Source organism: Arvicola amphibius, chromosome 2 (assembly GCF_903992535.2).
Source record: "Arvicola amphibius chromosome 2, mArvAmp1.2, whole genome shotgun sequence".
Taxonomy (NCBI): Eukaryota; Metazoa; Chordata; class Mammalia; order Rodentia; family Cricetidae; genus Arvicola; species Arvicola amphibius.
The window spans coordinates 64,884,525-64,911,120 of NC_052048.2; the positions used below are offsets into that span (position 1 = coordinate 64,884,525).

Genomic DNA, 26,596 nt, shown 5'->3' on the forward strand with positions numbered 1-26,596 from the left:
CGGGCTTGTGGTCGAGAGCTCTGGAGGACAGTCTGAGCTGAAGCAGGATGGCTGCCCAGCCATGACTCAGCACAGTACTCGAGGACTGTCTGACTGGTCCAGAGAAGGGTGAGCCCTCTCTCCCAACTCCAGCCTCTACAGTGCATTTATACGCAGGTGTGGCTTTTATTAAATATTGCTAGATATGAAAAAAAGGGAAAGGACCACAAGTTTGAAAACCAAAAGACAAATAAAAGGTTACCAGGCTTGAACTGACTTGTACAAGTTCTCTAATCTCCACATTTGTGGGTACTCTCTCTCTCACACACACACAGACACAGACATATGCAAGCAAACAAATAAATGTAATGATAGTAGAAGAAAACAGAAAGAGCCGGACACGGTGGTGCACACCTTTAATACTAGCCCTCAGGAGGCAGAGGCAGGTGGAGCTCTGGGAGTTTGAGGCCAGTCTGGTCTACATAGTTTCAGGAAAGCCAGCACTATGGAGAGAGAGAGACACTGGCTCAAAAAACAAAACCAAACCAAAAACCAAAAAACCCCCAAGAGAACAGGAAGAAACAAGTGGAAATTATAAAAGCACTAACCAATAACGCTGCAAACCACGCGGCTGATATGCGCCAGGTGCTGTACACATCTAGTTATCCTCCCTCCCAGACATGTAAGGCCCACCTTATAGCTTCTGTTAGACATGACAGAGACAAGAGTTACTAGTGGGTCTCACACGTGCCTCCCTTTCCTTCTCTCTCCCTGCTGTACTGCTCAAGGGAGAAGCTAGCGCTGGACTTGATTATTTTACACAGGAGCTGGCAGCGAGGCAGAGTGCACGTCAGAGAGCCAATTTAGAATATGTGGCTGAGTGGGAGGAGGAAGACGAGAAGCAGGGCCCCAAGGATGTGGTGAGAGCCTGAGCATGTGCACACTTGTGTGTAGAGGGCCCAGGGTAAGCGCCAGGTTACAGATAATTAGGTGGAGGAGAAAGAACTGAGAAATGCCATTGTGTTTATAAGATGGCTCTTCTTTGAAAACACATTAATTAATTAAAAAATTACTTTTGGGTCGGTGGATAACGTTTTTTTAACATGTCATCTGTGCAGAGACTAAACCACATGGGGCTACTGTGCTTGTCAGAGTTATGAATACATAAATGCAGCATAGTTAGAGATGAATCTGTTGCTTAAGTTCACAGTCAGAAAACAAGGAACAGGGCTGGAGGGCACCAGATGCAAAGCACAGGCTTTCTTGAGCAATAGGGATTATTTTCAGCAGAGTATCTTAGAAAACTGCCCCGAGCGTCTCAAAAGTGAAGGTACTGGGGCAGGAGAGATGGCTCTGCAATTCTAAAGTGTCTGCTATTTAACAGAGGACTGGAGTCTGGATCCCAGCACCCATGGAACAAGCCGGGTGTCCTTGTGAGGATCTATATCCTAGCTCTGAGGGGGTGGAGGCTTCCTGCTAGTCTAGAATTCACAAACTCCAACTTCAAGGAGAGATACTGCCTCAGATGAAAAGGCAGAGAGACATGGAACACTGAAGCTCTTTGCACCCTATCATCCCATACATCCATACTCATGCATATAAACCAATATTTAAAAAAATAGAGGTAACAAAAGAGGGGAATTTCTGCTCTGAGCCAAAATTTGACTAAAGCTGAGGATTTGGTTGGTGAAGTGGAGAAGTGGCAGAAATACCAGGAAAATGCAAGTGTGCCATCCAGGATTTTAGGGTAGGTCACATTTACACCTCAACCTTTAAGTCAAATCAAGGACATATACTTAAAAAATGACTTGAAATATGCTTTTCTCTAAAAGGGAATAGAATACATAAAATCTAATTTAAAAAGGCTAGTGGAAAGTGTTCACTAAGGAAGCACCATTTGAGCTGAGTCTTTCAGGTTAGGGCAGGATTTGAACACACGGAGATGAGAGAAGAGACAGCATGAACAGAGGAGGACCAAAGGAGAAATCTAATGCTTCTCATTTATTTGGTTGTAATATATACTATGTTAAGAGATAATGGGTGATAAGGCTGGACCTTGAATACTAACTGGACTAAGAAATACGGGGTATAAGTTGTAGCAAGATAGTGTGTGTGCGTGTATTCATGTGTGTGTGTGCACACATACGTGCATATGTGTGAATGTGCATGTGTGTGCTTGTGGTGCTGGGGATCAAATCTAGGGCATCACGCACATCAGGTAAGTTCTCTCTCACCGAGCTACAACACCAGGTGAAGACACAAAATATTTTGAAGCGAAAGATGACAGACTCAAGGCCATTCTTCAAGTTAGCTTATGGGCATTGCTATAAACCACACCGAGAAGGGGAAACAAGGAAAGCATCCGGACCGGTGACGAAATGGCTGCAATATTAAAGCACAAGCAAAGCAGGATTTGACTAGAGCAGTGAGGACGTAGGGGAGAGAATGTGCTGGCAGACTAGGACAAGCAAGGCTCACTAAACCGGTGGGTGTAGGCACATGAGAAACGTGATAGTCAGAGGACTGCTTAAGAAGGTAATATGAGGGCTGGAGAGATAGCTCAGCAGCGAAGAGCACTGACTGCTCCTCCAAAGGTCCTGAGTTCAATTCCCAGCACCCACATGGCAGCTCACAACTGTCTATAACTCCAGGATGCAACACCCTCACACAGACATACATACAGGAAAAACACCAATGTACATAAAAATAAAAATAAAACAAAAAGAAGGTAATCTGAGGCTGGGCACGGCGGTACATGCCTTTAATCCCAGCATTTTGCAGGCAGAGGCAGGTGGATCTCTGTGAGTTCAAGGCCAGCTTGATCTACATAGTAAATTCCAAGTTGGCCAGGATTATACAGCAAGACCCTGTTTAAAAAGGAAAAAAAAGGGAATAAGTTTAAAAACAAAGAAAAGAAAAGAAAAGAAAAAGTAATTTAGTGTTAATGTGCAGGTAAAATGGAGCTGGAAGGTCGGGTAAGGGAAGTTAGGAGTTTATAAAAAAAAATTGTGAGACAAGCATTGGGGACAGGAAACAAGGACATCTCCAGGTTAGGAGAGGACAACTGATGTGGCCTGGGGTGACTCGAGTGTGAAGGACACCATAGCTGAAAGTGGCTGAGGTTTCACGCGTGGGTGGCTTAGACAATGGTGGGTGCTATTAACAGAAAGACAGAAGTCGGAGGCAGAAGTTGGCTGCAGTGGAAACACTGGTGTGAGGAGAGGGCAACAAGGGCTCTGGGAACTGAGCAGTCACCAGATTTGAAAAGAACAAAGAAGCGTGAAAATATAAAACGAAAGATGGAGGTAAAGTTTTATAAACACGGGGCTTGGGAGATAGATCAGCAATTAAAAACTCTTGGTATTCTTCCAGATGACCCAGTTTGGTTCCAGTACCCTTGTCAGACAGGTCTCAACTTCCTGCAGCTCCAGCTCTGGTCTCTGTGGGCAGCCATACACAGGTGGTGCTCTCACATAGATATACATGCATACATATAGATATACATGCATACATAGATATACATGCATACATAGATATACATGCATATATAGATACACAATGCACACAGAGATATACATGCATACATAGATAGACATGCATATATAGATACACAATGCACACAGAGATATACGTGCATACATAGATATACATGCATATATAGATATACAATGCACACATAGATATACATGCATACATAGATATACATGCATATATAGATATACAATGCACACATAGATATACGTGCATATATAGATATACAATGCACACACAGATATACATGCATACATAGATATACATGCATATATAGATATATATGAATACATGCTAATAAAAATAAATGGGGGCCCTCATTAGCTTCTTGTCAACTTGACACAAGCTAAAGTTATCTGGGAAGAGGCAACTGAGAAACTGCTTCCATGACACTGATTGGCAGGCAAGTCTGTAGGATGTTTTCTTGACTAATGGTTGATGCGGGAGGGGCCCAGTCCATTATGGGTGATGCTTCCCCTGGGCAGGTAGTCCTGGGCTATATAAAAATATAGGCTGAACAAGCCATACACAGTATCCTCCGTGCTCTCTGCTTTCGTTCCTGTCTCCAAGCTCCTGTCTTAGGTTCCTGACTTGGCTTCCTCTGACGCTAGACTGTCAGCTATAAGGGAAACCTTTCCTCTCTAAGTTGCCTTTGGACTCTGCTTCCTCCTCTCTCCACTCATGCTGCAGGCTCCTGCACTCCACTAGGCTAGTCTCCAGTGTATCTGGGCATTCACAACTGTGCCTTGTTCATCTTTTACGTTTATTCACCTCCCTAACCCTGTTTTCACAAGTTGTCCAAACTTGTTTTCCAGATTTTTGTTTTTATTAATCCCAGTATGCAGCAGGTAGAGACATCTCAGCAAGTTCGAGACCAGTCTGGTCTACATGGTAATTTCCAGAATAGCCAGGGCTACATAATAGAGAGAACTTGTCTCAAAATACAAAAACCAATACCCAAATTCCTGTACTCTAAGCACTGAACAAGGTATTGACGGTACCTGCCTACAATTCTAATACTCGGAAAGCATAGAGGTCATCCTCAGCCACACAGCAAAAAGGTCGACCTGGGCTACATGAGACCCTGCCTTAAAAAAAATCTTATTGTATTATAAACAGGACCTGCAGACTCAGGCCTGTCATTCTAGCTACTTCAGGGTGGCTGAGACAGGAAGGTCTGGATACAAGGCTTGCTTGGGCTGCAGATTAAGTTCAATTCCCTGGGTAACATAAATGAGATTTGTCTCAGAACAAAAATAAGTAAATAGATAGATAGAAGGAAGGTTGGGGACCCAAGAGAGGGATAGGGTGTTTACCTAGCATGTGTGAGATCCTGGGTTCAATCTCCAATATGTCCAAAAGGAAAGAAAAAGGACTGAAAGCACCTGGGAGAAACACCTGCTAAGTGATGGATGCTCTCAGATTTGAGGAAGAGGGTGGAGCACACAGTAAGCTGAGTTGCTGGGAACTCACTGAACTGATTGATCTGTGCCCTACAAACACAGGAGGTGGGCGTTCTTCAGACCAGAAACAGGAACTCGGTGGGTGGCCCCAAAGGGAGCGTGAGTTTTGAAACAGAAGTCCTCTTCTGATAGGGGAAGACACGGTGCTGTGCTGTCCTTCCATTCGGAGCCATCCTGCCGATCTGTCACTTGTGCCCACCTGGTCAAGCCTTTGCTTTTCAGTTTTAATTATATGTGTGTGGGTCTGTGCAGAACAGAGGTGTTGGATCTCTCTAGAGCTCAGGTTACAGGGGGTCGTGAGCAGCCTAAGGTGGGTGCTGGGAACTGAACTCAGGTCCCCTGGAAGAACAGCATGACCCCTTAAACTCTGTGCCATCTCTCCCGCTCCAGGTCGATTATTTATTCAGTATCTCATCTTGGATTCTCTTTTTACTTAGTTTATTTCAATTTAAGTGTTGCATTGATTTTCTTTTTTCCTTTTTTAGGTTTTTGAGATAGGGTCTCACTGTAGTTCTGGCTGGCCCAGAACTTGCAGTGTAGGCCAGGCTAGTCTTGAACTCACAGACATTCACCTGCCTCTGTTTCCCAAGTACTGGGATTAAAGGTGAGTGTCACTACACCTGGTTTCTTTCCTTTTTCCTTTTTTTTAAATTTATGTGAATGCACATGGGCATGAATGTGTGTGTGTGTGTGTGTGTGTGTGTGTGTGTGTGTGCATGGTGTGTGTTAGTGGAGATCAGAAGAGGCATCAGACCCCCTGGAACTGGAATCACAGGAAGTTACAAGCCTTCTGATGTGGGTGCTGAGAACTGAACCTGTGCCCTCTGCAAGAGCAGTAAGCTCTCTTAGCTGCAAAGTTATCTCTCTAGCCTCTTGTTAGTTTCCTTTTTCTCTTAAAAATTACTTATTGTGTAAAAATTATTTATTGTGTATGTGTGTATAATTTATGTGTGTGTGAGAGAGAGAGAAAGAGAGAGAGAGAGAGAGAGAGAGAGAGAGAGTGGGAGAGAGAGAGAGAGAGAGTTAGTTCTCTCCTACCTTTGCCTTCTGAGTCATCTGGCCTGGCCACATTAGTTTTCTGTGTATGTGCTGTGCTTTCTATTTGCTTTTGCTCCAAGGCTGACATCTTGATGTTCAAGGCTGATGCCAAACAATTGTTGGATATTGCATTTACCCCCCTCCCCACACCCCATCCTTCCCTGAGTTCTAATTGGTTATATATGCCCACAAATAATTCTATGTTGGGTTTTGTTAACCTTGATTTCTGATGCTCTATTGCAAGCCATGTATGCATTTCTATCTCTTCCATTACAGACTGTTTCTTGAGGACACAGATGTATCTATGATGCCACCACTGAATGCGTATCTAGGGCTTTACACAATGTCTGACATGGATCGGGACTAGAGACTTCTTCAAATGACCTGTGATAATGAGTACAGTGTCAGAAAGGCCGTGGAACTTTAAACATTTATCATTATTATTGTGTGTGTGTATGTACGTGTGTGTGTGTGTGTGTGTGTGTGTACAGGTGTGCCACAGAGCCTGAGCAGAGGCCAGAGGACAATTTCCTGAGTCTATTTTCATTCTCCACGGTGGATCCCGGGGATTGAACTCAGACTCACAAGGCTTATGCGGCAAGCACTTTTACCTACTGACCTGTTTTTTGAGCCCAGAAAGGAAGTAGGTATCAAAGCAACATCACTTACGTCTAAAGTTTGTAAACTAAGGGGTTCTGACTGATTTCAGGAAGCATTCTGCTACAAACTGAGTAGCCTCACCTCACCTTTCCATCAGTGCTTGTAACTGCTGCCCCCAAACTGACTTTTCCTGACAGAGATATGATCTGAATTTCTGTTTCTAGCCACGCTATCGATAAGTATAGCACCCGGCCCAGTGAAATGGCATGGTTGGTAAAGATTTTTGCTGCCAAGCCTGAAACCCGAGTCTGATCTGCAGGACCCACATGGCTGCGGGCAGCACTGACTCCAGAAGTTGGTCCTCCCAGCTCTGCACATGTGCCGTGGCATTTCTGCAGCCCCAACACACATGCACACAAAATAAAAAGATCCGCCATACAAAAAATGGCATTTGTCTCACACTTGGGAGCCAGAGGCAGGGGGATCTCTGTCAGTTCGAGGCCAGCCTGGTCTATAGAACTAGTTCTAAGACAGCCAAGGCTACGTAGAGAAATCCTGTCTCAAAAACAAACAAACAAACAAACAAACAAGCAGAATAGTGGGGAGGGTCTTTGGTACCACACTTGATCAGCTGGTCAGACTGTGACAGTCCAGTACCTGGAAAGCCGTCTGGTAGAGTGTACTAATGTTTCCTTTGGGTTCATCTACCAATAGTATTGTTAAATTGACTGTAAAATTCAAAGTATTTCCAGTTTCCCCTTTGATGCAGGTCTGGGGTTAGGGAGGAGTGAGTGGCTGTTTTTCTCTAGTTGTTACTCTTGCCCGGGCACAGGGCACTCACCAGCAAGCAGTGACACAGAGCGTGGAAATGTTGCTGATTTGTCTCCAGCTCATCCCAGTCCAGCTTCCAACAGCTTGTGGGTCTGAGGATGAAGGGGAGTCCGTAGGTCACGGACTCACAGATCCCACTGGATTTTAGAGCCCTGGAAAAGAAAGACTTCTTAATGGTGCTGGGACCTCTCAGCACACCCAGCTCTGATCTAGGTCTGTCTTGGGGGAGCTGGTGGGTCAGGGTGTGCAGTTTACAGAGTGTGTGGTCAGTAGCATGGAATCTGGTACACTCAGAGCTCAACAGCCTTCGCCTGGGGCCCTATAGTATGAGCGGAAGGGAGCAAAGTTGGGCTTTCCCATTGTTCTGCCTGAAGCAGAACATTGATCCCCTGAAGCAGCACTTAGAGGAGTGGTAGGGTTGAAATAGACCTGGATATGCTTTGTCCCTGAAAGGCTCATTCCCATACCAACCCCATGGCTTTTGGCAAGTCCACTGGGTGGCTGAATCAATCTTGCTTTTCTCCACACACAAAGCCCATGTTTCCAATTCCTGCCTATACCTCCAAGTCTTCTGTGGTAGCAAGTCTACATCTGCCCCTCTGGCTTCCACTTGCTGAGGAGCCCAACCTTACTGTTTTTTTTTTTTTTTTTTTTTTTTTTCGTGACATGCTTGTAACTGCTACCTGGCCACTGACTGTTGCCTGACTGCCAAGATAGACCCTGAATCTCTGCACTTCCCAGCCATGGAATTAAGAAGAATAGAGTAGAACGGTGAGGTCTTTTCAAAGCATACTTGATCACTTGCAGCTTGTACGGAGAGTCTGGAGACAGGGAAGCCATCTGGTAGAGTGTGCTGATGTCTCCTTTGGGATCATCTGTCCTCAACGTGCCATCGGCTGTCCCAGGAAGCAGGGATGGGCTGAGAAATCGCTCTTGGAGGTCACATTTCAGGCACACTACAATCAAAGGAGAGTTAGAGAAGAGGCTGGGTTACAAGTTACCTCAAGCTGCCATTAAGAGGCAAGTTCACTTTCCCTAGGCAGTCAATGGTTAGGAGGAGGCGGGGGGGGGGGGGGGGGGAGAGGATAGGAAGAAGAAAGCACGCTTGGTTGGAGGAGGAAAAGTAGATCTGCCCCCTGTGTTTCAGCTTTTGCTCCTCACTGTTTACTTAGCCTCTGAGCCGGGCATCATCTTCCCTGGCTTTACTGCTGGGCTCACTGAGCGTTTGTCTCAGAGCAAGAGGTCTGGTTTGTCCTTCATTTCAGGAAGAATGCCTGTCCTCGCTGGAGCAGCTAACACTTGTTAAGTCTCGAACCTGGGGTAATCTGCAGAGGCCCTTGGGGAATCTTGCCTCTGCTTCCCTGCAGCTTTGGCAAGCATGCCGGTCAGATGAAGGAAGAGCAGGAAAGCAGAACTCAGTCAGCTGACTGCTACTCTTTTTCTCTGGGCTCTTCTAGGGGGCGTTCAGGACTACGGGAGGAACAAGTTCCTGAAATAGCAGCTTATGGTTAATGTCTGGAAGGAACTGAGTATTGGACCTTCAAGGCCTCAGCGCACAGCGGCGGCATTAGACATCAGGAGTGCGTGGACTGGTACAGAGCTATGCTATTCTCAGGGTCTGGCGCTCTATTAAGCTTTTGATTTCTTTTTAAAAATTTTTTCTTTTTTTTATAATTTATTTTTGTGTTCACTTGTGTTTTGCCTGCATGTGTGTCTGGGTGAGGGGGTCAGAAGCCCTGGAACTGGAGTTACAGACAGGTGTGAGCTGCCATGTGGGTGCTGGGAAATGAACTTGGGTCCTGTGGAAGAGCAGCCAGTGCTTTTAACCACTCAGTCATCTCTCCAGACCCCAACACTCATCCCCCCCCAGCCTTTGAGAGAGGCTCTCCTGCAGCCCAGACTGACTTCTGACTTGCTCCATAGCTGAAGACAACCTTGAACTCCTGCCCCTTCTGCCTTTACCTCACAAGTGCTGTGGTTTCAGGCGTGTATTGCTGCTCCTGCTCCTGGCTGTGTTAGGTTTCTGTGCCAGCAATTACCTTCAGGTGCCAAACGATTTGTTGCTCTAAGCCTGAGTCCTTGATGCTATAAAGCATATATATATATATATATATATATATATATATATATGGTTTGAATATCAACAGAAAACTTGCAAGTGTACAAACCCTGAATCCTTGTGAGGTTAGTAGGTGATGGTGATTTGAGGAATGACCAGACTGCTGTGTGAGATAAAAATAAAAGCAGAAGCAAGCTGCAATGGCATCCATCTATGAGCATGTTATCTAACTAAATCTGTCATGTTCTATACTAATTTTAAAACCAAGTAAAACAATGTCAAAGTAACCTTGTGGAAAAATGGAGTGGGTGATAGATTCAGGTAGATTTCCCGGGCCCAGTTTATAAGATGTAGACTTCAATTCATTTCTTCTCTGCCCGACTCTCCATTACTGGTCAGTGGGATTTAGGATTGGGAAGCTTTGTCCATCTGGATGAAGGTCTCATTGGTAGCAGTAGGAAAACCCCTAAGAGGTAACTACAGTCTGATCTTTATTGTAGTTGTTGATAATCTCCATGGGCCTCATCACTCTGGAGAAGACCTAATTTCTCCAGACTCCATTCCAGTTGTGCCTGACATCTGGATTCCAGTGTAGCAGTAGAGATAAAACAGGCTGCAGGAGTTCCTGGCCTTGGAGGGTCCCAGCTCCACTAGAGAACAGCAAGTCACTGTCCCTTTTGTTGAGAGTAGCCTAAGCCCCAGGTGGGTAAGTGGTAGAAGACAAAGGTAGACGTTCTGGAGGAAGATAGACCTGTGTTTGATGAGCATACTCCTGACAAGAATTGTCAAGTGTACAAACAGAGATTTCTGGTCCCAAGATGAAGGGGCCCTGGAATCGTTTTTCTATGAAGCCCGAGGAAAGTGTTTAATTCTTTGTCTTACTTTCCTCATGTGTAAAAACAGGTATAGTATTATATTTGGTTTGTAGGCAGATTTTTCACACACTAAGATAGATCTTTAGATCTTTATATCTGTCTTACAATTGCTATTGGCCAGGCGGACAATCTTAGGACTTGAATTCGCCCAGGAACGATGGCAGTATTCTATGTCCTGTTTAATTGACAGTGTTCCCATTCTTATTGGTATAAAAACAGTGGCATGTCTTATCATTGACAGCATCGTAGATCTGGTGATATACTCAGTGACAGCATTTGCCTGGTGGTGCTGTGTAAAGCAGAAGGGGATTAGGCAAGAAAAGAAGTTAGTATGGGGGGTGGGGGAAGGCACATAAATGTTAAACACAAGCTGGCTTCTGTGTACAGTTGCCGGCTGCTTTTAATTGAGTGAAGTGAATGAGTGAATTCCAGAGGATGGGATAGGGAGGGATTGGTAGGAGCAGCGTGGGACACAATACAAAGGAGGCCCTGGGAAGACATTTTACAGGCAAAGGAAAGACAGATTATGATATCATCAATTTAAGCCATCCAAGGTATTTCAGGCCCTAGGTTCTGTAAAAGAGAAGTTCCTTATTTAGTGTGTATTTGAGTGTGTGTGTGTGTGTGTGTGTGTGTGTGTGTGTGTGTGTGTATGGCATGGAACATATGTGTAGGCCAAAGAACAACCTGTGGGAGTCTATTCTTCCATAACGTGGGACCTGGGATTGAACTCCAGTTGTCAGGCTTAGTGGCAAGTGCCTTTATCCACTGAGCCATCTTGCTGGTCCCAAAGCCCTAGGTTTAAATGGAGAAAGAAGCAGAATCTGATAGCTGTCCCTGGAAAGAGGGGAAACATCCTTCCTATCTAATTATACTTTCAGAGGGCTTTTCCCCATCCTGAAAAAGCGATAGTCATGGCAGAATTCTATTAGAGTAGGAGAAGAGATTTCAAACAGACTGCTAACTGGGGTTGGAGAGATGGCTCAGCAGTGCAATGGCTGAAGAAGGTGTCAGATGCCCTGGAACTGGGGTTACAGGAGGTTGTGAGCTACCACGTGGGTACTGGGAACTGATTCTATGTCCTCCACAAGAGTAGCCAGTGCCCTTAGCCACTGAGCCATCCCTCCTCCAGACCCCTGAGAAGATTTTTATTTACTGTTATTATTCTTACCAAGGCAGTGTTGATAGTATCAAGGTAAAAGACAATTGGATTACAGTAACAACAATACCTACCACACTAAGAGCGAGAATATTGAGGGCAATGCACGATTCAGTATATCCTGCTATGGTGTAGCAAATATCTTATCACTGAGCATCAAGGACTTTGCCTCTATAACTACTTGGCTCTCGCTGGCTGGAACGGTCACCCTTTAGAGCCTTTCTCTTTAAAGACATGTTGTCACTAGACAGTGTCACCCAGTCCTCCTCCAACCCATAGGCCTCAAATGATCTGTATTGGGATGACTCCCCAGAGTCATCTAGACTTGTAATCTTAGACAAGGAGAGACTTCGCCTACAGAACCTATCTTTTCAGGGTTGTGTACTTGTATTATCCTTGGCTGTGGAAGGAGGAGGAAGGCTCTGTGGAGCAAGAAGAAGATGGATGTGTTCTCTGTCGGTTTCACTGTTATGCAGCCAGGCTTTGAAGAAGACCTCCATGCTGACGACATCGTTGTCAAGAGTCTGAAGGACAATGTCAGCTTCCAGGAGAGCACTCTCTGCAGAAGGAGGAAGGAGAATGGTGGTTAAGGGAGGTCTCTTTATTTGTGTGTGTGTGGGGGGGGGGTGAGGCTGGGAAGATGACTGACTGTAAGAATATTTTCTGCTCTTGCAGAGGACCTGCGTTCAATCCCTAGCGCCTATGCCAGGTGGCACACAGCTGCCTGCAACTCTAGCTTCTAGAATCTGATGCACTCTCTTCTAAACTCCCAGCACCTGCACTCACACAATTAAAAATAAAAATAAGTCTTTATAATTATTTTTAAAAATATTTATTTTAATTAAAATTATTTCTGTGTTGGGGCTGGAGAGATGGCTCAGCTGTTGAGAGCACTGGGCTTGCAGAGGATCCGGGTTTGATTCCCAGCACCCACATGGTAGCTCAAAACTGTCTGTAATTCAAGTCCCAGAGGATCTAACACCCTCTTTGAACCTCAGCAGGCACCAGACATGCATGTGGTGCACATATATGCATGCAGGCAAAATGATCATACATGTAAAATAATAAAATAAATCTTGAAAAGGATAAAAATCGTTGTGTTTGGGTGTTTTGTCTGCATATAAGTTTGTGCACCACAAGTGTGCCTGACACCCACAGAGGGCAGAAGAGGGTATGGGATGCCTCAGAACTGGAGGCATAGATGGCAAAAGATCAGATGCCTTAGAACTGGAGGTATAGACGGCAGAAGAGGGTATCGGATGCCCTGGAACTGGAGGTATGGACGGCAGAAGAGTGTATCAGATGCCCTGGAACTGGAGGTATAGACGGCAGAAGAGGGTATCGGATGCCCTGGAACTGGAGGTATGGACGGCAGAAGAGGGTATCGGATGCCCTGGAACTGGAGGTATGGACGGCAGAAGAGGGTATCGGATGCCCTGGAACTGGACTAGAGGTATAGACAGCTGCTGTGAGCTATCTTGAGGGTGCTTGGAATTGAATTTAGCAGAGTACTCTTAACTGCTGAGTCATTTCTCTACCCACTTATTTTTATTTTTTAATTATGTGTCTGTGTGTCTGCATGTAGGTATGTGCATGTAAAGCAGGTGTCTGTGGCGGTCAGAAGAGGGTGTCAGATTCCCCTGAGCTGGAGTTACAGATGGCTATGAGCTACCTGTGTGCTGGAAACCTCCTGAGAGCACAGCAAGTACTAAACCATTCCTCCAGCCCAAGTGTTCAACTATTATTGTTGTTGTTATTATTATCATTTTTGAGACAGGGTTTAACTGTGTCCTGGATCTCAGTACATAGATCAGGATGTTTTTGAACTCATAGAGATCTGCCTGCCCCTACTTCTCAAGTGCTGGGATTAAAAGCATGCACCACCACACCCAGCTAAGTGTTTAATTTTTAACTAAACATCTTTTTCCAAGATAGAGTACTGCTATGCAGCTCTGGCTAGCCCAGCACTCACTGTGTAGAGCAGGCCTTGAGCCTGCCACAAGCCTCCTACCTTTGTTTCCCAGTTGCTGGGATTACAAACATGAACCGTTACACACATCAAAGTTTGTAATTATAAATTTTGAAAAGTATGAACTTTAAGTATACCTGTCTTCTGACACATCAATTGTATGTCTCAATATCTGTCCTAGACACATTCTTGAAGCATACACAAGAGACATTAGGCACAACATTGTCACACCAACAATCAAACTCCAAACAGGAAATAATGTCTATCAATAGAAGAGTGTTTAAACAAATTACAAAATTACAACACACTCAAACTGATGTGTACTATGTAACTGTTAGCAATTTAAAGATAAATATACCAACATGGGATCTAGAAGGGAGTAATGAAGGAAGTTGTAGGGCAGATATGATCCCATTTGTATATACATAAAACTACCTGTGTAAGTACATACATGCGTATGTACAAGTGCTTTATAAAAGTCTGGGAGGCTGCCATCCAACTGTTAGTTCTGAGACACATTCCCTTTTCATCTACATGCCTTCATTCTCTATACTCTATCTTTTTTTTTTGTGGGGGGAGTTAAGACAGGATTTCTCTGTAGCCTGTCCTAGAACTAGCTCTTGTAGACCAGGCTGGCCTCAAACTCACAGAGATCTGCCTGTCTCTCCTCCTGAGGGCTGGGATTAGAGGTGTGTGCCACCACTGTCTGGCTTCTACATTTAATCTAATTGTGTATTTCTGTTATAAAATATCCCAAGGGTCTGCAGAGATGACTCAGCAGTTAAGAATGCTTGTTCTCACAAAGGACCAGAGTTCAGTTCCAGCACTCACACTGGGCAACTCGCAGACACCTGAAACTCTAGCTCTAAGGGATCCAATGTCCTCTTCTGGCATCCATGGGTGCCTGCACAAACATGGCATGTGTACACACACACACATACACACACCAAATAAATAAAATATATCTTTTTTAAAAACACTAAAAATATTAAAGCGATGAGAAATTAAATTAACCTGCATAACAATGCAGGTTTACTTATTAGCAGGACTAATTTTGTGTTGTCATTTATATATTTAGTTATTACCTCTTCAAATCAATCTGAGCATCTAAAAGGAAAAAGATGAACCGTTGTATTGGGCTTTACCTTATGATATAGATTACAAAGTTAGCTATTGGCAAACTGTCTCACAAGTGTGTTTGGCATGAAGAGAAGGGACTGTCTGGTGTGATGAGTGGCTCTGGGTAGGTGGGTTGACAGGCTTTCCTAGGTACTTCTGACTTCAGCCAGATCTACCTCTGGTGCTGGGATCTAGTTCTGCAGATAACTTGTCAGGGAAAGTCAAACAGAAAAATCTACATCTACGGGAAGAGTTGAGGAGAAACCCTGAGGGGCTTGCTGAGATACAAAGGGCCTAAGAAAAGCCAGTGGCTCAAATGAATTAACTTCTGTGTATGACTCATGAATGCCGGGCGGTTTATTTCTAGAGCGACATTCCTGAGGACAAGTTGGTAGAGGTGGCAGACTCCCCGCCACAAGAACAAAGAAGGTTCAGTCCAAGGTGCTGGCTCCACACAGGCAGTGCAGGGCGTTAGATGACTTCACATCTCGTTCAAGGACAGGGATAGCAAGTACACCTTTTTCTGTTTTCTGGTCAGCATGATTAACTCTGCTAAATAGTTATGCAGCTTCATTCACTACTAGCTGTTTCATTCACTCCACCAGGAGCACACAGCTCTCTGTCGCCAAGGAATTTTAAAAGCTGCATTAGTCTTGAGTATTCGTTCTCAAATTCCCATCTGTACCACTGTGTTTTATGGTACTATGACAATAAGTACAACGATATTGCAATAAGAAACATTTAAAAAATAACGTGGATCTGGTGATGGCATAGGCAAACAACGGATATACTGTTCTTTTTTCCTAACACGTTTGGGGATGAGGGAGCAGCTTTCCCTCAGTGAGGCAAAAGAGCTATTAAAGCTACGGAGGCAAGTACAGGGCCAAAGAAATGGAACTGATGGGGCTGGAGAGGTGACTCAGTGGTTAAGAGCATTGGCTGCTTTTCTAGGAGATCTGGGTTCAAATCTCAGAACCCACACTTTGGCTGATAAGTGCCTGCAACTCCAGTTTCCAGGCAATCCAACTGGCTACCCTATGGCTCCCCCAGGCAGCATGTGAGGCACATACATACAAAGCATCCATACACATAAAGTAAAAATAAATAATTTTTTTTAAAAAGAGAGGCTCAGAGAAGTGAGTATAAAAGGTAGAAGATTAGAAACTCCTACAATGGGAATCAGGGGAGACAAGACATCATTGTCTATATTAAGAACCTAGAAATAACAACAATAACAGCAAAAAGGATTTCCTAAAGTAATTAAAGCTATAAATTTAACATAGAGCGGTGAAGCCACAGAAAAACAGTTCCTTTAAGAAGAAAGGAATGATTGGATGTGATGGTTCATTTTTCACCCAGCACACAGGAGAGAGGTAGGTGGATCTCTAGAAGTTCAAAGCCATTCTGTTTTACATAGAGACTTCCAGGTCAGACAGAAAAAACACAGTGAAACCATATCTTAAAAAAGGGGGGGAGGGCCTTGGGCTTCCCGCAGGGCAGGGTTCCCTGCCCTCTCTCAAGCAGGGTGGAAGAGGGAAGAGGGGGTGTGGGGGAGCGGGAAGGGATTGGGAGGAGGGAAGGAAGTGTAAATAATTGAATGGAAAAATAATAATAAAAAAATAAATAAAAAATGAGAAACGGAGAAATGCTTCCTTTAACAGCAAATATGCTAAGACTAGAACAAAACAAAAGACAAGCATGGCCCCCTGCACAAGGATGACGAGCAAACTGTAAGACTTTGCAGTAGCTTTATTGGTGGTCTTGCAGCTTAGAGGATGGATATACACTCTAGATAGGGAGAAAACTCATCAGGAATGGGGCACAGATAAAGCAGCAAGGATGTGGGGACCTTCTCTAAACGTGGCTCCTACATTTGTCTCAGTGGCAGAGATGTGGGTGTCACCTCTGTTCTTGTGAATTATGGCAGCTTCAATTTTTCCTCTATAATATCCTAGCTTTTCCACTAGTTCTGAACTTGGGAAGCTAAATGTCTGAGAGGGTGCTGGCAAAAGACACCCAGAATAACCAGTCCTTGAGCATGGTACCTCTACAATGGAAAATGCCATGTCATCAAAAGAGCCAAGCAGTTAGTCTTTCCCAGAGTGTTCATTGTTTGTGTTTCTACCTTTAAAAATATAATTATTTTAATTATTAATTAATTTTTATGTGAATAGGTATTCTGGGGCCAAGTATATGGAGTATCCACAGAGGCCAAAAAATGGCATTGGATCCCCTGGAACTGGATTTCCAGATGGTTGTGAGCACCTTGTGGATGATGGGAATTGCTGGGAATCAAACCTGAGTCCTCTGGAAGAGCAGCCAGTGTTTGTAACTGCTGAGCCATCTCTCCAACCTCCATTTCTTTTTATTTCTCCCTTTCTCTCCTTCTCTCCTCTCTCTCTCTCTCTCTCTCTCTCTCTCTCTCTCTCTCTCTCTTTTTTTTTGAGATAAAGTTTCTCTGGAGGAGTGGAGGAGTGGCATCCTTTCAGGGACAAGAAGCAGAGGCTTCCTCTGGTTGATGGCCGTTCTTCCAAAGGATTCAGGGTTGATTCTATTGTAACCTACTCATCTTGGAGTGCTTAGTATGACCCATCACTCCTCAGAATCCCACACTCCTCTTCCTCTGGGATGGCCCAGGCTGTTCCTCCTCGTTGCCATCTGTTGACACCCCATTTTTCAAGATCAAGTTCAAATGCCACCTGCTACACCCTGATCTGTTTGTAGGTGATGCTGGCAGGGCATGTAGTTCACTTTAAATTCTATGCTGTCACTGTGGTGATTTGGGAACACATTTGATCGTCCCCCATTTAAACGTAGGCTTCTTTTCACGGACATCCTCCCCATCCCCCAGTTCAGGGTCTTGGCCCGAGCTGAAGCTGAGCAAAGCCTGTTGTTCCCTTTGCTTTTCCTGTGTCTCTTCTGCTTTAGCTAAGTTCGTCTCCTTGTCACATGACTTCCTTCCTTCCTTAGGGCTTTTATTACTCCATTAATCCATGGCATGCGGCTCCTCCAGCATTTGACTCAGAACTTTGTCCAGGAGCTATGTTTAAATATCTTCCTTTGTCTGCTCTAATTAGTACCTTCTGGGTGTTTGTGGGCTTCATTTCTACGGTGTTAATCATACTCATCAATTCCTTCCGCAGGATCTCTCTTCCTGAGTGTATGAAAGGCACTGAGTTTTAGTGGATAAACCAGGGCTCAGATTGTGCCTTGAATATTGTTAGTTGTGTGTTCTTGGGTGGGGTGGGGACTCGAACCTATATTCTACTTATCACGAAGCACTACAACGTGAGATGTTTGTGAACAGCATGCAGTAAGTACAACTCCTTCCTTCTCCTCCTCCTCTTCCCTCTCCCTGACACTCTGAGAAGAAACAGGGTCTCCTGCAGCCTAGGTTGGTCTCACACCGTTCTGTAGCCAAGGATGATCCTGAACGTCCCATCTTCCTGTTTTCACCTTCTGGGTGTCAGATGATAGGGACTGGCATTCACTGCTATATCCAGTTTATGTGCTGCCGAGGGCCAAGCCCAGGGCTTTGTGTGTGTAAGATAAGCATGCCAGTAACCAAGCCACATGCCCAGCCCTTTCCTCTTCTCTCATCTACGAAATGGTTCACTCTCATAGGCCAAAAAAAAAAAAAAAAAAAAAAACAAAAAAACCAAAAACAACCAACTTTTCTTTTTTTCTTGGTCATCGTTCTTGGCTTCTATTGAGATGTTACTCATAAATATAACTAGATGTGCTAAACCTGGGAGTTGGAAAGGAAATATTGCCCTTAGATGCTGGAGAGCGGCTCCCACATTGGCTAGAAGGCAGGCACCGTATGTCTGATGAAACAGGCCCCCTTGATTGGGTGCGCGAGTGAAACTACAGCTAAGCGCTCCGGTTGCCTCGCCTGAGTCATTGTGTCCCCAGGAGGCCGCGTTCACATTCTGTGTGTGGACTTATTCTGCCCTCTAGTGGCTACAAGCCATGGCAGCCTTCATCGAGCCCTCCCAAGTGTGTTGTTTATGGGATTCTCTACATGTGTATTAGATGACTGGGTTCTTCTTGACATAAAATGTCTAAGTCCTTAGGTGGTTCCAGCGAAATGGAACTCCAAGACCGTCCTGCAGCTCATACCCACTCCCTCAAAAGCCTAGAGATCAGCCCTGTTCTACCAACGGCCCTGCGGTGGCCTGCCCTTGGGAATCCTGGGTGAGAACCCTCTGAAATTGCATGTGGTGTCATCTGTATGTGTAAAGGTGCATTTGGGTTGGGTAGGGGAAGAGGGCAGGCACTTAACTCTTACCAGATTCTCAGAAAGTCTCTGTGAGCCTTAAGGTACCAGTCAAGATTTATTATTCTTATTACTTGTATACGTGGGGCTATTTGCTTGTAAATGACGGTACCTGTGGAGGCCAGAGGCCTAGGTCCCCTGAGTCTGGAATTATGTACAGTTACGAGTCACTTGATGTGTGTCCTGGGAATTGAATCCCATCCTCTGCAAGGGCTTGACACTTAACCCGTAAGCCATATTTCTAGTCCCTGAAGCTCTCTCTTTAAATATATTAGTTTATTTGGGGTGAGTGTATTTGTATGTGTATACACACACATGCATATTGTGTGGTGGTCAGAGGATAACTTGCAGGAGTCATTCTCTCCTTCCACCATGTGGGTCTTGGAGGTCAAGCTCAGGTCAGCAGGCTTAGCGACAACCACTAAGCCATCTCCCCAGTCCCTGAATCTCTTGTTCTTCGGTTCGTGTGTTTTAAGGGAACACAAATGGGGACCACCCTTTATGAGGAGCAGTCTTGGGAATATTTCTTGACAGTTAAGCTTGCATTGGGCTTTGTGACTGGTCCTTCTCTGGATGCTACAGACGTGATGCAGAGGGCCCTACCCAGACAAGAGCATACATATGCTGCTGTGCACCAAGCCTGCTTCCTCGTCCTCTCCCGTGCCGCCAGGACTAGCCTAGTGCCTGGCACACAGCAGGGTTCAGTAAATGCTCCAATGAACAGAAAGAATGAATTCTATCCAGGCTGCTGAATAGTTTCTCTGTGACTGCAGGCCAGTCACAGCTCTGTAACTGCAACTCTTCCATCTGTGTGATGGTTTGAATGGGATGTCCATACAGTCTCGGGCATTTGAATAACTGGTCCTCAGTTAGTGGCATTATTTGTGGAGGGTTAGGAAATGCGGCATTGCTGAAGGCAGTGTGTGACGGGGAGTGGGCCTGAAGAGCTTAAGGCCTGGCTCAACTGCCACTTTGTCTTCTTTGCTTTGTGTTTGTGTTTGAAGATGTGAGCTCTCCTGCTGCTGCTGTCGTGCCTGGTGTCTGCCGCCTGGTGCCTGCTGCCATGCCTGGTGCCTGCTGCCATATCTGGTGCCATGTTTGCTGCCTGCTGCCATGCCTGATGCCTGCTGCCATACCTGGTGCTGGCTGCCATGCCTGTTGCCATGCCTGTTGCCATGCCTGTTGCCATGCCTGCTGCCTGCTGCCTGCTTCCATGCCTGGTGTCTGCTGCCATGCCTGCTGCCATGCCTGCTGCCTGCTGCCTGCTTCCATGCCTGGTGTCTGCTGCCATGCCTGGTGCCATGCCTGCTGCCATGCCTGCTGCCTGCTGCCATGCCTGCTGCCTGCTGCCATACCTGGTGTCTGCTGCCATGCCTGGTGCCTACTGCCATGCCTGTTGCCATGCCTGCTGCCTGCTGCCATGCCTGGTGTCTGCTGCCATACCTGGTGCCGGCTGCCATGCCTGGTGCCGGCTGCCATGCCTGGTGCCGGCTGCCATGCCTGGTGCCATGTCTGCTGCCATGCCTGCTGCCTGCTGCCATGCATGTTGCCTGCTGCCATGCCTGCTGCCATGCCTCATGCCTGCTGCCTGCTGCCAGGCTGTCCCCACCATTTTGAACTCTGCCCTCTCTGCAACCATAGCCAAGACAGCTCTTCCTTTTCTAAGTTGCCTTGGTCATGGTGTTCCACCACAGCGACAGGAAGGCAATTGATGCTGAGAGCTGGAAGTGATAGCGATGCCCAGGCTGAGTGCCCGCTGAACAGAAAGGAAGAACCCCAGACACCAGGAAGCACAGCAGACTTTAAAGCACCCTGCAGCTCCAGGCATAAAGATGAAAACGCTGCCTCTCAGAAGTCTACCAAGATGAGAACATTTTAGACACTAAAAGCCTTGCTATTTCTTTTTCTTTTTTTTTGTGTGTGCTGAAAATGTCAATGAAGTATATGATCCAAATTGGAAGAAAAAGTATTTTAACTATAGTTCTCAATGGTCCTGTTTTCATTTTATTAAAAAAGTGAAGCCCCTATGTAAAAGAGGTTGCTTAGTGGTTATTGAGATATGACGAAGCCTAAAGTATTATTTGGAACCGGAGAGGGCTCAGTTGGTAGTCTTGCCTCACAAACTCGAGGACTTGAGTTTAACCTCTAGATTCTACATACAAATATTGGGGAGGCGGTGTGCGTCTGCAGTTCAAGCACCGGGGAGGCGGGCCAGGAGGGCAGCTGGTGTTCACTGGACAGCAGTTTAGTCTAGTTGGTGAACCCTAGAGCCACGGGAGAATCTGTCTCAAAGGAGGGTGACACCCAAGATGGTGCCCTGACTTCCACATGCATATCCCCCCATATCAATAAAACATAAAAACAGATAAAGTATTATTTGGCTTGGTAAACACTAGTCTTAGAAGATATTTAAAACTCTTCCATGGTGGCACATGCCCGTGATTGCAGCATTAGGGAGACTGAGGCAGAATTGCTGTGAATTTGTCTGAGGGGTAGGTACCAACTACTAGGGCAGTCGGACCCATAAAGAGACCCTGTTTCAAAACCAAAAGTCTTTTACTATGCCTGCAGACATTAATTTACTTGTTATACAACTTAAAATTATTTATTGTAACCTGATATTCAAAGATTTAAAGCTGACTGGGAAGTAGGGGTTTTACAGGCATGTGGTCAGAGAGGACAAGGAAGGGTGGATGAAGACAGGGCTAGGAAGACATTCAATCTGACGACATGGCCCCAGCAACCACAGAAAAGCATTCCTCCTTTGAACACTTAACATTTATTTATTGATTATCATCATTTGTGTGTGCAAACAGGCACACACGGCTGCACGTGCACCAGGGCACGAGTGTAAAGGTCAGAGCACCTTAGGGAGTCAGTGCTCTAATTTCACGTGAGATCCAGGGATTGGACTCGGGACATCGGGCTTGCATAGTGAGCTAAGTGGAGTAAGAAAGAGTTGGAAAGGTCTCTGAAACGAAGCACATCCTAAAGCATGTGCACACACGCACACCTAGACTGCATGACTGTGACTCTGTGCACATTTGCATCTCTGGGGGAGGATTTTCAGGATACTGCATTCATGAAAGAGGAACTGGGGACTCAAAGGCAAGTCCATACAAAACTTTCAAAGATATTTACAAATTCCCCTCTAAAGGAGTTGAGGCACTGTATTTAGATATCGGTCCCCCTGTATCATAAATCCCAGTACTTTCCCCTAGTTTTTCACTTGTCCTTTGATGTCATAGTGCCTTTTTTTTTATCATGTCAACAATATTAATTAAAAATTACATTTACTTATTAATTTATTCATTTATCTGTCTATTTATTTATTGGTGTGTGTGTGGTGTAGGTGTGTAGGTGTGTGCATGTGTGTGTGTGGTGTAGGTGTGTAGGTGTGTGATGGTGTGCATGTGGTAGTCTGATGGCAAGAATCAGTTCTCCTCTAGAGATTGGACTAAGGTATGGAGCCCAGGTCTTTGGACTTGGCAGTAAGTACCTTTACTCGCTGAGACAACTCACTGACTTATATTTTCATTAAAAACATTTATTCCTGGGCTGGAGAGATGGCTCAGAGGTTAAGAGCATTGCCTGCTCTTCCAAAGGTCCTGAGTTCAATTCCCAGCAACCACATGGTGGCTCATAACCATCTGTAATGGGGTCTGGTGCCCTTTTCTGGCCTGCAGGCATACACACAGACAGAATATTGTTTACATAATAAAATAAATAAATATTTAAAAAAACATTTATTCCTTTATTCCTGTATGTGGGAGTGTATGGATGTGAGCGCAGGTATGTAACCCCACGCTTGCATGTGTGGAGGCCAGAGGTCAATTTCAACGTCTTCCTCTATGGCTCTCCACCTTCTCTTTGAGATAGAATTTCTCTCTGAACACGGAGCTCACTGTTTTGGTAGATGGCCCGGCCAGTAAGCCACTAGGATCCCTCCTGCCTCCACCCACCAGTTCTGGAATTACAGGAGGTGTTGCAGTGTCTGGCCCTTTAATATGAAAGCTGGAGGTCAAACTCAGGTCCTCATGTTTACATAGCAAGTTCTTTATCCTTTAGCCATCGCCCAGCCCAAACTTTCAGGAAGAAAACAGTTGAACCAGGTTCTCCAGAAAGTGAGGGGGATGGCCACCAGAAGAGTGAGCCAGAGAGCACCGAATGGTGGGCGTAAGCACAGTCCAAGGCCCTATCTGCCCTTGCCCTACACATATGGGGCAAATGGAACACAGCTTAGAGTTTAGGCTAAAGAATGGGACTGAGGACAGGCATGGTGGCACACACCTTTAATCCCAGCACTTGAGAGGCAGAGGCAGGCAGATCTCTGTGAGTTCAAGGCCAGTCTAGTCTACATAGTGAGTTCCACAGTTGCCAGAGTTACCTAATGAGAGACCCCGTCTCAAATAACATCAACAAGCAAAACAAATAGGAAAAGAATGGGACTGGGAATTTGAGTGTTTGCTCACTGCAGGACCAATGCGTGGCAGTCTGAGGCTAACAAAGTTAATTGGCTGACAAAACGAACAAAAACCGCTCCAAAACAACACAATAGAACCTAAAATCTCTATATCATAGCATTCGTAAAATAAAATCAAAATATTTTTGGCATATAGAGAAAGAAACCATGGCTCAGTCTCAATGGAAAACACAGATCACAGATGCAAACACTAACATGATAAAGATGTTGCATCTACCAGATAAGGACTTCGTACTAGCATAATTGAAATCATTCTGTGTTCACAAAAACGAATAGAAATGTAAGAAATGTCAGTAGAGAAACAGAAACTATAAAAGGTAGACAAATGAAGCTTTTGTACTTAAAAATACAATATCTAAACAAACATATTCACATGGGCTTAAAAGCAGAACAAAAAATGAAAGAGGAAGAAGTGAGTGACTTAAAGAGTGACTTAGTGACCTGAAGAGAGAAAACTGAACAAAATAAACAAGGGCGAGGGCACAGCACAGCTGGCAGAGGGCTTGCTTAGCTTGCACAGGCTTGGGTTCTGTCCCAGCACTATGAAATTAGATGAGAGGCACACACCACTTTAACATACGGGTAACTGGAGCCCTAGAAGGAGAGAAGGGCTATAGCACAAAAGTCTTCCAAGAAATAATGGTAGAAAACTTTTCAACTTAGGTTACAGATGTAAGTGAATAGATTTGATAAGGTATGGTGGTACACACCTTTAACTTCAGCACTTGGGAGGCAGAGGCAGATGGGTCTTTGTGAGTTTGGGGCCAGTCTGGTCAACAAATTGAGTTCTAGGCTAGTCAAGGTTATACCGTGAGACCCTGTCTTAAAAAGGAAAATAAAGCATATAGACTCAAGTTCTTTTTGCTGGAGCCTCCTGAGTGGTCAGCTGTGTATATTTCCTTCCCACTCAGCAGCATCAGAAACACACTGAGGAACACAGCAAAGTGAATGATGAACGCCAGATTCGCGCTTTCTGTGCAAAACACGGAGGCCACAGAAGTCGCTTTTGATGCCCTGGTGAAGAGTGGAAGGGCTATGTGGTCTGAGTCAGTGGTGGGAGTGGAAAGCAAGGTTTTCCAATAAGCAAGGCATCTTGAGCCCCATGGCAGAGCACACCTGCTGATGAGTGAGTGAGCAGCATCTCTCATATGAAGAGCTGGAGAGAGGAAGCACAGTCTGTTTGGTACGGTGGGGGCCAATTTGATCATGGTAAAAACGGGAGAGAAGGATATTCCTAGACCGACTGGTACTACTGTATCTCAGCAGTTGCAGCCCCAAAAGGCTAGCAGAATCTTGAAGTTGCTCAATCTCTCTAAAGAGGACGATGTCTGCCAATAAGTTGTCAGAAAGTCCTTAAACAAAGAAGGTAAGCCTGGAACCAAAGTACCCAAGGTTCAGATCAGAGTCTTGTCACTCCACTCGTCCTGCAACACAGATGCTAAAATATTGCTCTGAAGAAACAATACATTAAGGTAAACAAAGAGGAGGCTGCAGAATATGCTAAGCTTTTGTCCGAGAGAATGAAGGAAGCCAGAGGAAAATGCCAAGAACAGACGTGAAAAGATGTAGGCCATCCTTACTGAGAGCTTCTGTTTTTGAATCTAGTCAAAAATAAGCTTGTAAGAGTAACAAATAAATGATCAGATCGTGAAAAAAATATGATTCAAGAGGTTTAGTGAACTCTAGACAAGATAAAGGAGGAGAAATCTATGCTTAGTTATATCATTATCAAGCTGCTGAACACAAACATAAAGACGAATTGCATGAAAGCAGCCAGAAAAGTGATCCTTTCCAGATAGCCAAAAATGATTTAGGGGCTGTCACTTTTAGATAGAAACCAGGGGAGGCCAGAAGACAGTGAAATATCTTTAAATTACTGAAGCAGCCCAGGCAATCTATAATTGTATGTATGAGTCAAATATACTTCAAGAATGAAAGTGGAAGAAACATTTTAATGACAATGAGGAGAACCATGCTATAAGAAATACCAAGATTCTTCAAGGGAAGGGAAACTTAGATAGACATTTAGTAATGAATGAGGAGCTTTAGAAGAGGCAAAAATAGATGGGTAAACATGGAGGATCCAGGATTTAAGACTAGGGGCTGGAGAGACAGCGCAGCAGTTAAGAGCAGTTCCCAGAACATATGTCAGCTCACAGCCATCTGCCGCTCCAGTCCCAGGAGACCTGATACCCTTTTATGGCCTCCACGGTGAGCACTGAACACATATGTTAACTACAACATAAACAATGGTGTATATGTAACCCTAGGACTCAGAATCTGAGAGGTAGAGACAAGAGTTAGGAGTTCAAGGTTATTCTCAGCTGTATACTGAGTTCAAGGCCAGTCTAGGCTCTGTGAGACCCTGTTTCAAACAAACAAACAAACAAACAAACAAATAAGTAAAAGACAGACTATATGTTTGAGGCAGGATAAATGGACCTATGTAATTGTGAAGTTTCTGTATTTTACATGAAAGAATGCTATATTAATTTTAAATCGCCTATAAAATGTTTAAAAATAGATTTTAAGCCCTACGGTATTATGTTAAGTCTAATTAGAGTTAGGTTAGAGTGAGAATTAGATTGTAAAAAGACAAAAGATATACAATGTAACCCCTCCAGAGAAGCCGCAAAAAAAACATGAATTATTTTTGTGAATTCAAATGTGAGTTTGAAGATGAATCTCTAAATTATAATAGATAAAATAGAATTAAAATCCCTTTTCTGTTTTGTTTTTTGTTTTGGGGAGCAGAGTCACATTATGTAGCCCTAGATGGTCTGGAGTCCACTATGTAAATCATGTTGGCTTTGAACTCACAGAGATCTACCTCCCTCTGCCTCCTGAGTGCTGGGATTAAAGGCATGCACCACCACATCCAGCTAAATTAAAAAAAATTATGTATATGCGTGTGTCTCTTGGTGTGTGTACTATGCGTATTCAGGTGCCTTAGGAAGCCAGAAGAGGTTATATTCCTTGGAGGGAGTTACAGGTGGTTGTGAGTTGCCTGATGCAGTCACAGGGAACTGGACCTGGGTCCTTTGGAAGAGTGCAAGAGCTTTTAACTGCTCATACATCTCTCTAGCCCCTAATTTAAAAAACATTTAAGGCAGACCCCTCGAAGGCAGGAAAGCAGGAGGAGAAAAGACCACAAAAATAGAGTTAACAGATTAAAAAAATACAACTGTAGACCTAAAACCAACCATATCAA

General features: G+C 44.7%; 1 protein-coding gene and 1 non-coding gene across 3 annotated transcripts in view; one reads left to right on the forward strand and one right to left on the reverse strand.

Annotated features, from left to right (window-relative positions):
• LOC119808189 (meiosis 1 associated protein) overlaps positions 1 to 26,596 on the reverse strand; it is an 82,390-nt gene that overhangs the window by 18,177 nt on the left and 37,617 nt on the right. For both annotated transcript variants that reach the window (XM_038320587.1, XM_038320588.1), the window contains exons 4-6: positions 11,921 to 12,094; positions 8,236 to 8,398; positions 7,453 to 7,594 (exon numbers count right to left, since the gene is read on the reverse strand). In XM_038320587.1, coding sequence (XP_038176515.1) covers positions 7,453 to 7,594; positions 8,236 to 8,398; positions 11,921 to 12,094 — 479 coding nt within the window. The remainder of the gene's footprint in view (positions 1 to 7,452; positions 7,595 to 8,235; positions 8,399 to 11,920; positions 12,095 to 26,596) is intronic.
• Positions 16,269 to 16,375, forward strand: LOC119808548. Its single transcript, XR_005284475.1, has one exon. It is a non-coding gene; the product is annotated as a U6 spliceosomal RNA (small nuclear RNA).